The following is a 16,903-nucleotide window of genomic DNA, read 5'->3' as shown; positions in this document are numbered from 1 at the left end:
TTTGCGATAGACTCTGGTGAGTGAGCGATGTCAGGCAGCCCTGGCTGTCTGTGTGTGTGTGTGTGTGTGTGTTGGGGGGGGGGGGCGGGTGGCGGTGGTAAGGGGGGCAGTTTTGAACGGTAATGAGTCCCACGGAAAGGCCTTCCTCAGCTGGGCTCCCTTCTGAGAATTCATCTCCCACAGCAGCGGCAGGCAAAAATAGCCAGTGCATCTTTAAAAAAAAAAAAAACACATCACATGGTTGTTATTCTCTGAAATCTGCCTCACAGGTCACTTTGACAGCCCTCTCTCTCTCTCTCTCTCTCTCTCTCTCTCACTCTCTCTCGCTCTCTCCCTCTCTCCCTCCCGCTTGCTCGCTCTCTGTGCCTCTCTCTCACACACACATGCACGCACGCACTCCCTCTCTTGCCCCTCACTCTCTCATACTCTCCTCCCACCAGTATTGCAATTTGCATACTAATGAGCGTGAGGCGCAGCTAGCAGCCGCTGGAATATAATTCCTTCTTCCTGCTTCTCGGAGAGAGAGAGAGAGAGAGAGAGAGAGCAAGCTTCGGTTCCTCCGTTTTTTATTCCTTTTTTTCCCTTCTCGCGCGTGTGATTTTTTTCAGCCTCTTCCTCTGTCTCCTTTTGCTCCCCCCCCCCCTTCGTGGTTCCCCCCCTCCCGCTCCCCCCCCCTCCTCCTGTTTCTGTTCCTCAGAAGTGGTCCACGCTAACAGCGCGTGGAGCGAACAAGACCATTCCGCTCAGAGAGGGGGAGAAACATGTGAGAAGATGTCCGTAGGAGGCTGTGCGTGCCCTGGTAAGCGCTGTGTTTTCTCTCCTTCAGCATGTGGCTGGGTCGCAGCGTTACGCTGTGCTGCAGAGGTGCTGAGGCCCTGGGGGGCTGGGGGGGGAGGGGGGTGGGTGAGGGGGGTGTGCTATGGCAGGGGGGGTGGAGGTTTTGTGACATTGTCCACTGAAAGGTTTTCACAGACAAAAACTACAGCAAAGAAGGTTATACAGATATTTTTTGAAACGGGTGTCACGTTTCACACAGAAAGTATGTGTGACACACAGGTTTAAAAAAAAAAATTTTTTTACATACGGTTAGCATGGACGGGACGGATGTGCCTCAGAGCGGTAGGGGATTTGGAAAATAGGAAAACAAGTGAAAAACAAAGACAGGATTTGTTGTCATTTAAAAAAAAAAATTTTGGTGGCCGCGGTTTCCACGGCGATGACATCTGGAGGGAAAGTTGCCTGGGACTGGCCGTGTGTTGTGTCTGATGTTTATGGCTCTAACAGAGAGCAGATGCGGAGGGAAATGAGCGCGCGTGGCTGGAGGGTACCAGCACTGAGATGTGCTGCTCTTCCCCAGGTACAGAGATGTTTGGTGGGAGTGTGGGGAGGAGGAAAGGGGGGGGGGGGGGCGGTGAGAGGGCTGAGGTAGGAGGCTGACCACCGTGACTCTACCCTGGCGTTGGCAAGCCGAAGGACGGCGTGACATCTCCGAAGCTCGGCTCACGTTGAGAAGTTTTTGTTTGCTAGTGATTGTGTGTGCACTTGCATTTGCGATATGTTGTGTATGTGTGTGTGTGCGTGCGTGTGTGAGTGTGTGTGTGTGTACGCGCTTGTGCGTGCGTGCATGCGCCTGTTTTTGTGTTGTTGGCTCTATTATCTGCCGCCCTGCGACATCATTATGTTGTGACTCAGTGATGGAAGCGCTGTGGGGACCCTGTGTCTGTTTCTCATTTCAGTTGATCAGACAACATCCTGGTGCTCGCATTTGGACTCTCAAAGGAGACAGGATGTGTGTGTGTGCGTGTATGTGTGAGAGAAAGAGAATGAGAGAAAGAGAGAGGGGCCAGTAGTTTTTGATGCTGTGGTCTTAGCAGTAAAGTTGGCAATAGGACTTAGAGACAAAAATGTTCCTCTCCATTTAAAACACTTCAATTCTACATGCAGAGCTGTGTTTCCATCCATCATCTTGTATGGTCAACTTCGTCCACTTTCCCCTCTCTTCATCCCTTAAAATGAATCTACAGGTGTCCTTTATTTGTGCGTGCGGGTTTAAATCTCACACCAGTGAAGAATGATTCAAATCTCTCCAGTCTGCTCTCTACCCCTCAACTTTCTGACCTGAACAGCTTGGGGTGGAGTGGGCCATTTGACTCTCAAAAAGTGAGGCCAAGAACTCCTGTCTCTTCCTCCAAACCCTCCTGTCCACCTGGGTTACTGGTGGTTCCTTTGTTTTCCCAGTTTCTGGGTTCGAGGTCTGCTGCTTTGAGGGTTGGACAGAAGGGGCTTGTGGGTAACTGGTTTAGGACTGGCAGGAACTGCGGGGATCCAGGCTTGGAGGATCAGAAGACGTGACTCAGATCAGGAAGTGGCAGCCTGGCGTTGGCGTGGAACCTGCTGTGATCCGATCCACGCTTCCCAAGCTCCGCCCCCACCCTGAGAGATCAGAACGACATGTGACCGGAGATCCAGGCGGAGGAAAGTCGAGCACTGCCCCCCCCCCCTCCCCCCCCCTTCCCCCCCCGCCACCCCAGCCTTGTTTTCAGGAATCCCAGAGCCAGCGGTACAGTCCTGTGATGGGCTTTACAGGGGGGATAAGGTTTCAAAAGAAGGGGACGAGGATCTGCACGTTCTGAGTTCAGCTACCCATTCATATCCCTCAGCCCCTTCACTGGTAGGACAGGGGGTGCCAGCTCAATGCCAGGCGGACAGACGGACGAGCGGACGGACGGCGGAAGGGAACGAGGCCCTGCCGTAACGAGAAATGCGTCCTGTTGCCATGGGAACACGCCACCACAGCTGTACAGCGGCCTCGCCGGCTCCGCTTGCCACGGCCAGACGGCCTCTGGCAATGCCCAACGCCCCTCTGGGGGTGTAAATGGGCATTTCAGGCGTGGAGAGAGGGCAGCTTTTCAGTTTCACATGCCCTGGCAGCCAACCCAACCCCCCACCCCACACCCCCACCCCCCCCGACCCACCCACCCATATCGAATGGGAAGGACTGGCAGTCGCCCCCGATTCTGCGTTCCAGAATCAGCGGCCGCGGTGCGATGGCTTGCCTCGTTTTTTCGTGGGGTGGGGGTGACCCTGTCAGAGCCGTGTCCTACATTAGCACCAGCGGTCCCTGCAGCCCTGTTAGTCAGCTGGGCCGGTAGGACCCAGCTGTTTCATTGGATCATTAAGCGATGATCGTTTCGAGCAGCGGCAAACAAACGTGTCACTTCTCCTCTCAGATGACACATACGCTCGTTTAGCGTTTTGCTGTTGTAAAAACAGAACCGTCCTTGCGCAAGGAGACGGTGAGGTTTATTAGCCCTGTAAACGGGACAAGGTGGTGATGGGGCAGATTGGGTGGGGGGGGGGGGGTGGTGTGGCATGCCCGTTAATTGGCAGTTCAGAGCAAGGTCACGGCTGGTCAACGTGCTCTTCCCCTTCCCATTTTTTGGACATTTTTTTAGTCAACATGCACCTATTTAACGGCAAAACACGCTCAAAAAAGGTTGCTGCGGGACCTTTTTTTGGAGCGGTGCGATTTTCCCGGCGGGCACGGTAGAGCGTTACGCGCGTCGGAATTCACCGAACAGGAAAAAAAAAAAAAAAAAGACGACCGCTTCTCAGTCGATTAAAAGTCGTCCATTTTTCCCTCTTCCCGCTTGCACTTTGCCTCGTCGTTTCGCGTTCAAAGGCTCATTTGCCGAGGAAGACTGGAGCAAGCTTTGGACCCAATGAAAAAAAAGATGCAAGTTTAGACTGGTTGGGAGCCCTGCGTACGCTTCCCCATCGAGACAATGCAAACAGTTTTCCAGAAAAGGCTCAGCGGGGCTGATTTTTATCTTGCCGCGAGTCCCTGCCCTGAAAACCGCGCTGGCAGTCTAAATGATAAACAGGCCAACATTTTGGGGTGGGGGGGTGGGGGGGAAGGGGGGTGTAGCATTCGTTCAAAATCAAGCAGATTATGTTCACCACGGTACATATTTTATGAGCGCAGTCATGGAAATTTCCAGAGACGTGTGTCCTGCTTGATTGTTCTTTCTTTTTCTTTTTTTTCCCCCTCCTTCTTCTCCTCCTTTTTTTTTTTTTTTTTTTGAGGGGCACCAAAAAGAGAGGAGGGAGAATGAGAGAGAGAGAAAGAGAGAGAGAGAGAGAGAGAGAGAGAGGGAGGGTGGGGGGGGGGGCTTTGATGAAGCTTCTTTCCATCCAAAGTAGTCAGGGGTTTATTTTTGTTGTTGTTTTTCTGTAAGTTCCAGTTGCGTGCACATGTGTGCGTACGCGTGTGCGTGCATGTGTCTGTACGTGCGTACATGTGTGCATGTGTACGTGTGCTCGCGTGTGTGTGTGTGTGTTCAGTACTGAGCACCGCCATTCTGTTTTTATTAATGTGGAGAAATGGAATCGGTCCTCCTGGCTCAGGCCAGATCCTTTCAGTCTCAGAGGGCCCATTAAAACACAGGATTCATTCATGGGGTCTGAAGGACTGTGTTCTATGGGTGTCTTGTCTCTCCCGTCTTATTGTGCCCCTGATGCAGAGCACTAATGTGAATCAGAGAGCAGGCCCTGTTTCCAGTCAGGTTTGTTTACATTCCTGTGTGCTGTTGGACAGAGGGATCCACCCCCCTTCCTATGTGGGCTGCGCTCGCTGTGTGTGTGTGTATGTGTGTGTGTGTGTATTTGCGTGCATGTGTGTGTGTGTGTGTGTGTGTGTGTGTATTTGTGTGTGTGTGTGTGTGTGTCTGAGTATGTGGATGTGTGTGTATGTGTGTGGCCATGTTTTTGTTCGTGTGTGTGTGTGTGTGTGTGTGTATATTCGCAGACATATGCCTGTACATGTGCTGATGACATCATGCTTGACTGGGATAGGCTTGCGTGTTTTGTGGGGGGCGGGGGGCTTTGGGAGGAACATGTGTTTTGTGTTACCATGTGGGAGGGTGTGTGAGTCTGCGTGTGCATGTGCGTGCAAGAGCGCGTGTGCACTCGTGTGTCCAAATTCGCCACAGGACCGATCTGCGATCTGCTAAAGAGCAGCGCTGCCTGTGCAAAATGTCAGAATGAGTGAAAGGGAAGGAGTTCTTTTGTTGAGAGAAACCTGTAAAAATAGACTGCCTGTGCTGCAGCCTCCCCCGTCCCCCAGTCCCCCCCCCCCCACCGCACGCCATCCTGCCTCCCCCCAAACCCCCCCTGACACACACATACTCCTCGCTCTCTCTTGCCTCCCTCCCTCCCTCTCTCCCTCTCTCCCTCTCTCCCTCCCTCCCTCGCACACACACGTTTGCCATCAGGAGGGAGCTGTGCCACCTCATGCAGAAAGTCACATGGTGCCCTTGATTAGAGGAAAATGACTTAAAGCACCAAACTAAAATGGCAACCAAACAAAGCTGGGGCTCTTTGATGTCGGAACAGGAAGAGAAGCGGGAGTGGGCAGAGCTGGGTTGAGGGGAGAGGGGGGGGGCTTGCCCGCTGGAGGGAGGGCACGGACCTGTCCCTTCTGTTTTCGCTGCTAGAGCGTGTTCTGTTGTGAAGCCTCACAGACCCCGTGTCACGACAGCAGAGGACTCGAAACAAAATGGCTTCCTGTGTAGGAGAGACCAATCGGGAGCTTGTTGTCTGGCCCCCAGCAAGGTGTGATCAGCGCCAAAGAGAGAGAGAGAGAGAGAGAGAGAGATGTGTCATCCCCCAGCCCCCCTCCCCTCCGCCACTTCCTCTTTGGGAAGCTATGCTATTCTCTGGCACCTCCCCTCTGCCTCCTGTCACAGCAAGAGGCCAACCTCTACCAGCTAACAGAGAGAGAGAGAGAGGGAGAGAGATGCAGTGTAGAGTGGACACTGAGTTAAGGGACAAGGTTTTCCTTTTTTCTTGAGGAATGACGTGTGATGTTATGTTGAGGGGGGGGGTCTGCCCCCCTGTGTTTGAAGACAGTGCGTCACACAGAAAGATCCCTGCCATCGTGAGGAGCTAGCCTGGATTATGAAGCCTGTCTGCAGTGAGTGAAGATGTCTGTAGCATGTTGGGTCAGAGCAGGCTCACAGACGGCAGGCTCTGAGAGCAGAGGAAAACAGGCTGATGGCACAGTTAGACTGGTCTGTCTTTCAAGAACATATCTTTGTGCATGGGGCTATCAGTTACAGAAATCATCTTGTCCATTTTTATCATGACAAAACAAGAACAGAAAAAACAGGAATACTAGTAACCATGAGAGAGAAACAGCTACAGTGGCATCGTTCAGATAGTGAAGAAAGAGACAATGGCTTATTGGCAAGGAAGGCTAGGGCAGTGAGAAGTGGCTTTGTTCATTTCAGAGAATTCCACTCAAGCTCTGTGACCTCTGACCTCTTGCTTGTGACCCCTGACCTGTATGATGCAGGAAACTCTAATAACTCTGTTCTGACACAGCAAGTCCAAAAATACTTTTATCAGGGAGGTGTGGCAAATGCCTACTTTGCGAGGGGAAAAGCTGGACGTGTTCTCTGTGAAAGATTCTGGTGTGATCGGGTTGTAACAGCTTTGTGCAGCACCACTTGATTATTCATCTTGGGGGGGGAAGTGTGTTGCTTTAGCAGTGTTTGAATTGCGTTTCTATGGTGTTTTTTCATGGGGTTTTCTTGTTGACCACCATTCACTAAATGCTATATATCTTGTATGAAACATGAAACTACTCGCACAGGCACACACACGCATGCACACACACACACACACACATGCACAAACAAAACCACATGCAACCTTGTACTCCACAGAACACACCCTCACATACACCAGTCCACAATCATGCACAAAGGCACACACACACACACACACATTGCCCTTTCTCCAGCTGTGATAGCAGTATTCTCTGGCTCCTAGCTGCAATGATGTCATCTTGTTTCTGGTTGGCTCTTCCTTGCTGTACTCCTCTGATAGACACATCCTATTGGACATGACAGACGCACAGTCGTACGTCACGGTGACAGTTCATTTACCTCAGGAGCATATTGTTCCTACTGGGTTTCCTGTAGTCCAGTGGCACCGGTTTATTGAAGGGAATAATGAGCTGCACTGGTGTCCAATGTAGCATGACGTTCCCCTAATCATCTTCACTGGCATGAACACAGTCACAAAGTCAAAGGCACAAAAATACGAAAATCTCTTTTTAGTCAGCTGGACAGATAGGAAAAGATTTCTATTTTCAGTTTGGTTTGTTGAAAATCATTTTCTAATGCTAATGGGTGTCATTTTGGCCATCTAGATGCCTTTGACTTATGTACTGAACAAATGAACAAATGCTATTGCATGTGTCTATATTCATATATGTGACTTTTTTTGTCAGTTGTGCAGCCATTCTCCTATTTCTGTTTTGTTATTTTGTGTTTGCTGGGGGCAGGTTTTTCTACAGCTGGCTCTTGGTTTTCTGTTTTTTTTCTGTTCTCTTTATTCCAGCACTTAAAAATGTAAAAATATGCTTTAGCAATTACTTCAGACAACTTCCTGAACAACTCAAATGCTAATACGAATGTGAGTATGTGGGCACAAGCCAAGAAATCTTATGTTAAATCCCGACGTGCTTGTGCTGACTGTGGCTGCCAGCCTCAGAAGATGAAGCATAATTTGCTGTAACGCTGCCCAGGGGGGAGAGAGTTTCAGTTGGCTGGATTTTCTCTGTCTTATTGTCAGCGACTGCGCAAGTGTGCTGATTACATTACATTAGCTGACACTCTTATCCAGAGCGACTTACACAACTTTACATAGCATTCAACATAGCATCCAATTGTACAGCTGGATGTACTGTATGCTGAAGCAATGCAGGTTAAGTACCTTGCTCAAGGGTACAACGGCAGTGTCTTTCCTGGGAATCCAACCTGTGACCTTTAGGTTACACAAGACCAGCTCCTTACCCATTATACTGCGCACTGCCACCCGCACTGTCGCCTGTATTGCCGCCCTCCGACACAATGACTGCGCAGCTCAGCTGGCGTGTTACCGGGGGAAAAGAAGCAATGGCTGCCGAAATGTGCTTCAGCAGAGGCCGCGTACAGGTACGCACCCCCGGATTCGGCAGGGGATCCCGCGGCAACAGGACACGCCTTTGAATACGGCTTGGCATTTACGGGTTAAAAACTGGTTTTAAAATGCTAGGTTAAAGTCTTGTACAAAAGGAAGGCTGTTCTCGCGGGAAATATGCAGTCGCTAGAGAGCGTGCCAGTGGACTCTCAGGTTAGCTTACCTTTGTCCTTACACCATTGTGTTGAGTTTCCATTGAAAGTGAAAAGTGTTGAAAACCAGTGCTGTTATGGCTCTCAGGTCTGCTCATTTAACACTGAAGTTACTTGTGAATGGCCATTGGGCTTATAAAGGAGCGTTAAAGTTACTGTCATCAAACAGCCATAACATAGCCCCACCCACAGCTTAATGAACGCCAGTGGCTTTAAGACTGTATAAAAGTTGCTGTGGGCTTTCGCAATGAAAATGCGTTGGTCCTACACAGTAATCTCATGATTTGTTCATACATGATAGTGTTAAATGTATTGGTTGTATTCACAGATGTATATCCTACATGTTTTGCTGTAATTTTGATGGCAAGATTGAAACAAGCTGATTAGAAGGTTTTGCACAGTGACTATTGTGCTTTTTGATGGGGTCCATTGGTTTCTCCCTGTAGGAAATCAACCTAACTGTTCTTCATGAGCTCCTGGTATTAACTCATGTTACATATTGACAGTATCCAGTCTCTAAACTGATGGTAACACATGGGTCAGGGTTGGTGTAAACATTTAATAATGAGCACAATTTTGGATTACAGTACTGCATCACAGTTACCACATAGTGTTCTCAAATTGAATGAAACCACATTCTAGATCATCAATATATTTTGCTGGACTCTGTGAGTTAACATAGTAAGGTTGATTAACTGCAGGTTTTGTGGCTGTTTCCATAGCAAATATTGCAGAAGAAAAATTATTTAAGAGCAGATAGTATGCACATAACTGTTATGAAAGTGTTAACAAAATATCATTAGTAGGGAGAACTCGGTGCTCCTGATTGGGTGGGATGGGAATTTTAAAAACAACATATGAGCAGCATTTCTCTCTCACCCACATACAGGCAACTCCCACCTCCCCCAATGCCAATCCCCCCACCTCCCACCCCTAAACCAAGACATTAACAGCCTTGCATCTGTTGACAGCACAGCATGAGCATAGTGTGCATCAGGATTTGATACGTTCCCCAGCCTCCCTCCCCTCTTGCAGAACAAGGCCAGCTCTCAACCCCCTGACCCCTGGGCACCTGCAGACATTGCTGTTGCCTCAGTAAACTGGTGTAGCTGGAAGTCAAGTACCAGTCCCTCTTTTCGGAATGGCACCGGCTTCAAAGAATTAATATCCTTTTTGGTTCTGGCACGTCAGTCTCTGTTCTTCTCTGGTCCAAACCATTTTGTTCTTGCAGTGAAAGTGACCCCCCCCCCCATACACATACACGCACCAAAGCAGAATTGGAGACGGAGGTGCCCTGCAGTGTAGGTGTTTGGTAAGCTTCCAACTCCCAAAGTGCCTGGTCCAAAGGACTGCATTTTAAAAAAAGACACAGCAGACACAAAGAGAAACAGCAGGCTAATCAAAGCCCTTTCAAAGAGAAAGCGCCATGCTGTCTAATCTAATCTGCCCCTCCTTACCCTCTCCTTTGTTTAGTACAGACTTTTTACATGTTCCTGTGATCGGTGCAGAAAAGAAAAGCTGTTCAGACTTAATGCCAATTATGATCAACACTGCTTCCCCACATCCGTAAAAAGAGAGGGGGGGGCGCTCGCATGTCAAGTGGTACTTGACTTTCACGCCACGTTTCACGTTTGTCTGAATAGACATAATTACACAAATGCAGTGCTTATGTATCACACACATTCATATAATGAGAAAGGGGCATATAAAAATAACTGAGCTAATTATTATATAATCCCGCGTATATTATGTAGTCGTATATTTACTGACGTTACCCTCTCGGAGCTATCGCCGCATCTTTCAGACGTGCAGCCCTGACTGAAGAAGAAAACAAACGCGCTGGAATGAAATTCTGCGAATCTTCAGTGCGCCACAAGATGGCAATAATCGCTCTGTGGCCGTTTACCTTTCGTTCGTTTTGTCTTTTAGACCAAAACAAAAGCTGGATGAAAAATAACGCGTACGATGTATTTTTGGAAAATACTGTTTGAGATGGGCTGAAAGGAAATCTATGACTTCTCCTTGCCATTGTGCCAAAGAATGAAAGCATTGTTGCGTTCGGAAATGTCATTCGATACTATGGAAGAATTGAAAATTATGTTGCTGTCTTAAAATCATGCAAAATCAAGCAGCATATCAACACCATTGCTTCGGATTTAGCTGACGTGCATCACTGTCGTCAGACGGCATTTCAATTCAGTTTTATTTTTAAGCAGCTGTGTTTCAGGGTATCAGAGGGGTCAGTTTAAGTGAGTAAATGCTGAATTTACTGCACCCCTGTCAGAATGAGATTAGTCCTATGGCAATGCTTGTAAAGCTTAATGGATTCTCTGGCTTTGCGTGTGGCAGTGTTGTAGTAGCAATGCGTAGCTGATGTTACAGTTTATCTGGCGGCAGACGAAAGCGCACAGTGTTACCCAGGATTGTGACAATCACTAACACGATCTCACACACAGTAGTGCTGCTGCTGGGTTATCACTACCAGCCAGCCCTGCATAGCCGCGAGGTCCGTGGGGAGCGGGGTGTGTGTATGTTCACGTGTTCATGCGTGCTACAGGGATGCTCTACATTTATGGCGTAAATAAATGTAGGGTGGGAGGATAAGCAATCATTTGCTGTGTGTGATTACACAAGAGTAGAAAACCCAGCTAACACAATGTCCCCAAAGTGAAGCACTGACATTGATGGACTTATAATACAGCCTTTTTTGCGCGTAATTGTTTTTGTTGCGACAGCATGACAAGTGCAATGGGAACGTTTCGCAATATGTAGAGAGAACAAGCAACACCCCTGCCTGCTGTTTAGATTGCACTGTTAGTGTTAATGTCGTTATAACTTACAGTTTTTGTAGCAATATGTATCTGCGTTAAAACCACAGCTTGACTGCAGGGAATAGCTCCGTGTTTCCTCAATGGCTGTACCACCCTAAGGCATCACTATAGACTTTGATAGAATTAGATTTAGTGTTGTAGTTCATATCAGTTATTGCACTCAAGAGTTTATATAAGGCAGAGCAGTTTAATACCTTGCCATTGATTGCAGGTAATAGCTTTTCAAGGTGGTTGTAGATACTGAGTGTATGGATGTGGCTGTACCCTTCTTGCTCAATTACTGTTGATGTTGTACTGTCATCATCTTCCTGTTTTGTCACTGGCCTTTTGATAAATGTACCTGTCAAATAATTATACAAATAACAGGAGATGTGTTGTTTGAATGAGACTGCTTTGTCTGTTTTAATTATCGTTACACGATGAATTTTCCATAAATACCATTTAGCTTATCAAAAATGAGGGGATGTTAACTGTGATGCCCTGGGCAAATTATTAATCTGTTTTTTGTAATCTGACCATTTAATCATCCCACTTAGAGCTGATTGGCTAAACCAGCATTTTCCCAACCCTAGTGATCATCACACACTGTGTCGTGCATGCTGGCTTTCCTTCCAGCTGAACCCTTAATTAAATAATTGATTTGATTGAGCTGTTAATTGAATGCTGAACTGGATTTGACATCACTTATATGGGGTCTAGCTTTAGTTATTTGTCTCAGATATGAGTTAGTGGAAATGTGCCTATTCAGGGGGAATATCTTTCAACATATCTTTCAAGGCATTTATGCAACATATTTGTATTCATTTTGGCTAATTAGCAGTGCAGACAGGTTCAACTTTACTGATTTTGAATAATTAATTTGTCGAAGTGGTCTGTAACAATTAATTGAACAACTAACTAAGTTCAATTAAGACACCTGCCGCAGATTTGTTCTAGAGGCAAATATGAACAAAAAGGTTGAATGAGCCACTTTTTAATAACATGAACATAACTCTAGTCGCGCTTTTATTTCACAAAAAATCTCTAGAAGGTTAAATGTAAATCTGTCAAATTAAGAGTACAGCCTAATTTACAGGAAAGAGCTATTAAAAACGGGAACAGTATCAGTGATGGAAGTTCAGATTCCATGAGCCCACAATAGGTTGTGCCACAACACATGGTCAATCACTGGCTTGTAGTAACCAATCAAAGGCCTCACTCTCCCATCATTACAAGGTGTGCCACCAGGTCCAGGGCTGGGAAACACTAGGCCAGGCAATTCCCCTCTTTTCCTAGCCTTGCTTTCTCCAGGTCTTCAGCTCAACTAATTCCTTTACAATTGAAAATAAAGTTTTTATTTTAGTTATCTATCTATGAACTTTTCAAACCAAGATTGACTAAAGCTCAAGATGTCTACCAATGACCAGTCAAGACTTTGGTGGCTGCTGTCTCATTGTGTGGAAGGTGTATCAGCTCCATGTAAATTAAATACAACCAGGCTAGTAAGTCTTTACAGTGTGTAGTCAGGGAAGGATTTATTTTTAGACCAATAAAAGCTAAGCACAACTGCTAATGGATCTGAGATGGGATCAGTTTAATTGAATCTAGTTTTTCAGCTCTTCCGTAATCTCCACCATCCAGTTGTGGGTGAAGGGGGATTAGATTCTGTCAGGATGGGGATCCTTTTTTCTGAATGTTCCTCTCTCAAAAATGTGGATGGGAGGACAACATTGCCATTCCATTGGCCTGATGTGACACGTGTGCTTCTCAGGTGACAGGCAGCCAGCATGGAACTTTGAATATACAGGTATTTCGGAGTGGGGAAGCATACTGTTCTGGCACACTGTCAGAGCACTGCCAGGCTGGTATTGGTCAGAATGATGCTGTGGGGCAATGGCTATGCTCCCTGCTTCCATTAAACCATGAAAACACATCCTCTTAAAAATGTACTGTAATCCAGTCACATAAATTGATTATGTAAAGAATGTATGTCACCACGATACAGTATTTAACCACTCACAATAACTGTTGTTACCATAGGTACCTGTTGGTTCCGCATTTCCATGGCAACACTCCCAGTCAATCCAAAAAGTACTGATGGTGTCTTGTAATTTTATAACCTCTCACTCACTCAGTCCTGTCTGAATTACCAACAAGAAATCCATTAATTTAGTCCAAAAGGAAAGTACATTTTTATTTGGACAGAAACCCATGCTTTTTCTAGCCTTCACACAGCTTTTAGCATAGTTTTCAGTTGTGTGGGCACATGATGCTTGATTGGTACATTTTTTTTGGAAAAACTAGAAGGTGACATCGTAGTTTTCTCTCTGAACTGGATAAGTGTACTAGTTTGGGATGGTGGATTTGTAGCTTAACTTGACCTGTAAGATGTGGGGTCAAATCCTGAGGCATACTCTTTCTGAACTCAATATCCAGAAGTATACATATAATCTATATGTGCCAATGAATAAACAAATGATTAAATTAAGAACAGGCTGAGCTTGTGGCCTGGTCTGGATGTGGGTTTACTTTGGTTTCTTGAGGGGTGAAAAGCCAACCAACACAGATGACATTACTCCCTGTCAGTCACTAGAAACTAGAGAGCCCTGCCCAATGGCTCTGTCAGTAACTGGAGGGAGGGGTGTGTGTGTTGTGGTACTGTTATCAGGACCTTGACAGACCTAGTTTGCGGTTTCCTGTTTAGTCAAAGGGGAGGCCAAAGAGGGCAGTCACAGCAGTTGCCTGTTTGTGCACAGCCCTCCCCCCCCCATGCCCACACCCTCTGCCCTGGCAGTCTGGGTGTTGGTGATATCTCCCCTGTCCCAAAGGGAAGAAGGAGAGAACACCAGTACGCCAGCCACAACGGCACGGCATGGAATCACCTCACCCGCTGCAGGACAGAACCCCTGGATATGGCTGACCTGCTGGAGGCCGCAGGTGGGGGTTCCACTCTTTCTCTCTCTGTCTGCGCGGCTGCGTTTTTGGAAAGTGGCTGTCGGCTTTGCCTGTTGCTTAACTGTAACCGACTGACAGCCAACTGGATGATTTAAAGACAGGCAGGACGAGGTGTAGAGGGGTTGTGACTTGCTTAAGACTTTATGATACTTCCAGTATATGGGACATTTAATGCGGAATGCTTTTTTGTATTCCCATACTTGGGAGGTAGGTTGTAGAAACTATTTTCTTATAATCTATTCTCTCTTTTTTCAAATTCAGAGTGAACATGCTGTTCTATTTTTCACCATGTAAGGAACCGTACAAACAAGAACCACTAAAGTCATATTAATCTGTGTACTAAAGGTATGCTTTTAAGAAACAGCCTATGGTCTTTTAAAGAGTTTCCAAACATTAATAATTCAAGAGGCACATATCTGCCAATGTAACCTTTCCTTTAAAAAAAAAAAAAAAAAAAACACATTTACTCATAGTGGAACATGGCAGGAAATGGAACAGCAGTGTATTGCCATGACAACCCAATTATAGGTGTGAGTACAGAACTCATGCTTGGCCTTGCCTTTGAAGTGCAACTGCAGGAAATGCAGTGAATTAATTTGAGAGGATGGCTGGGTGTGCAAGGTCTCTCAGGCACAGCCAGGTAGAGGGAGGATTCTGTCGCTGTGGGATTTGCCTCTTTTGTCGACCGAGGCCCGTTTGGGCACCTCCTGTATTTTTAACGAGCACAATGTTGAACCAAGTCTTCATCTCTAATCACACATCACCTTACTGCGATGTGATTTCTCTCTTACACTGGCACAATTCATGCCCACATATCCATAGGGATCTGCAAAAAAAGATTTTATGAAGTATTTAAACTATCTGAAGTGTTCTGCAGGTTTTCCCTCTACGAAATGTATCTTTTTTTGGATTATGGCTGAATAGTGCATTTCATAGCTACAGTTTGTTATGCTGCTAGCTTTTATTACCATAGTTCTAGTTATGACTCTGAGTAATGCTAAAACTGCAAATATTTGCAAGAGAGATACACTGTCATGAAAAGAATAAAGGTCTCGCTCTCTTAATGAAGAACAATCAAGTGGAACTGACAATGGTAAAGGCAGCAACTAAATGTACTCCTTTCAACCTAGTGACATTAACTTGTTTGAGTATACTGTTTGAGTATCACAAACTAAGATTGAGAGGAGGCCTGTGAAAATGTGTAAAATGAAATAGGCTTAATGTGCTGCAAGGCTTGATCAGTTCTATAACCCCATCTCTCAATGTTTGAAATCAATGTCGTCATTTCAAAAAGCATGAAAGTTTCAGATCAGAAATATGTTGGAAGTAAGCCTTTGAATGTGGCAGCTGTCAGAGCAGGGGGAATATTGGGCCACTCCCAGCAGACTTTGATATCCATAACTACTCAGAGAGGTATGGAAGATGACAGAGCTGTGTCCTGAGCTAGAAAATGACAGGGCTGTCACTGTGCCAAAAGCTGGACTGTGAACTACAGAGCAAGTTATCCCTGACTATGAGTTTCCATGACTTGTAGAAAAAAAAAAACCTCATGAAGAATGAATTTTATGTGAAAAAACATGGTGTTGTATATGGGACGGGGAAAAATCCGCTCCACAATCCTGTCAGTGTGTATAGAGCATGAAATTTAGTACATAGAAAGTAATGACAGATAAGGACATATGACAAGGACAGGGTGCTGTTTACAAGCACTGAGTATATATGTAAAGCAGCAGTTCTTTTTGATTAATGCAAAAAAGTACTAAGGGGGTTTGGTGCACAAGTTATTTTTTAATGTTTTTCATTTAATATATTAGTTTCAATTTATTATACAGTCAGCCACAGGATGAATTTAGGCTTGCGGACTCATAAGCATCCCTGAAGGTGGCTTCATCCGATTAGGTTCCCATATAAACAAATGACACTTATCTAGCTCCATTCAACTCAATTCAGGCTCTTTATTGCGAAGTGGGGATAAACTCAACTCAGCCACAGTCAATGTGTACCACTCTTCCAAGGTATACACACCACCCATTTTAATTCTTACTACACATTAGGAAAGGTAGACAGGGCTTATTAAAGCAATTATTGTTTTTTATTGGTTTTGAACACATTATTACACTTAAAAGCATTTTCTATTTTAAAATCTCAACATGGCAATAAGGAAATTATTTTGGGTGAACGAGTTTATGAGTAGAGAAATTGTATTACTAGCTAGCTTGACTGACTGATTGATTGACTGGTAGTTAGAAAATCTGTGTGAATGCTGCAGTTTTGGAGGATTTGTTTTAAGAAAGCCACTTTCTGTTTCTTTGTCTAATAACACAGAAACAGAATCGAACAGAACATGCTTTCCAAAAACAATATACAACATTCAATAAACAGGGTTTCTAAATGTCAACCAAACAGTAAATCAAGCTAGCAATATAAATACAGAAAATATATGTGAAAGTTTCATTTTGAGACTTTAATAAAGCATTCTGTTTCTATTTCTTATGGAAAAAAAAAAACACAAAAAAACCCATAACGTTCTGGCAGGTCCTGACCCATGCATACAATTTGATTAACCTCTATGTTCATCAGAGGAATGACTCTTGGCTCCTTCCCAGTTGTTTCATTGACCGTTGCCATGGATACACAGGGATGGACACAGGATGCAGCTTAAACCTGGCGTCCCCCCTGCGGATTTTCCTCTCATAAATCCTGCCTAGTACCCTGCCCCCCTTTCTGCGTTGCATGGTCGGATAAACCACTATTTCAACTGAATAAGAAATGTTTGCTGTCGTCTAACAGAGTAAGTGGCACGCTCGGTACGCTACTGTTGTCACTCTAGCCCACAGTTAGGTACAGCGTTTCATGTTTATATAACGTTAGCTTACAGGTTAATAACTATTAACATAAGCAACAACTGAAGCATAAAAACGCACTGTTTTCCAAATTAACCATGCTCAGACGTCTGAT

The 16,903-nt window shown here is 45.7% G+C and overlaps 1 protein-coding gene across 8 annotated transcripts in view; it reads left to right on the top strand.

Annotated features, from left to right (window-relative positions):
* The first annotated feature begins 371 nt into the window (after positions 1-371).
* LOC135247457 (LIM domain-binding protein 1) overlaps positions 372-16,903 on the top strand; it is a 34,781-nt gene continuing 18,249 nt past the window's right edge. For 2 of the 8 annotated variants that reach the window (XM_064320931.1, XM_064320929.1), the window contains exon 1: positions 389-799. In XM_064320931.1, coding sequence (XP_064177001.1) covers positions 772-799 — 28 coding nt within the window. In that variant the 5' untranslated portion in view covers positions 389-771. Of the gene's footprint in view, positions 800-13,753; positions 13,928-14,206; positions 14,291-16,903 lie in introns of those variants that run through there. The other 6 variants (XM_064320927.1, XM_064320925.1, XM_064320924.1 and 3 more) reach the window with 6 other exon arrangements.

This window comes from Anguilla rostrata, chromosome 2 (assembly GCF_018555375.3).
Source record: "Anguilla rostrata isolate EN2019 chromosome 2, ASM1855537v3, whole genome shotgun sequence".
NCBI classification, from domain to species: domain Eukaryota; kingdom Metazoa; phylum Chordata; class Actinopteri; order Anguilliformes; family Anguillidae; genus Anguilla; species Anguilla rostrata.
This window is presented reverse-complemented; position numbering and strand designations above follow the sequence as displayed.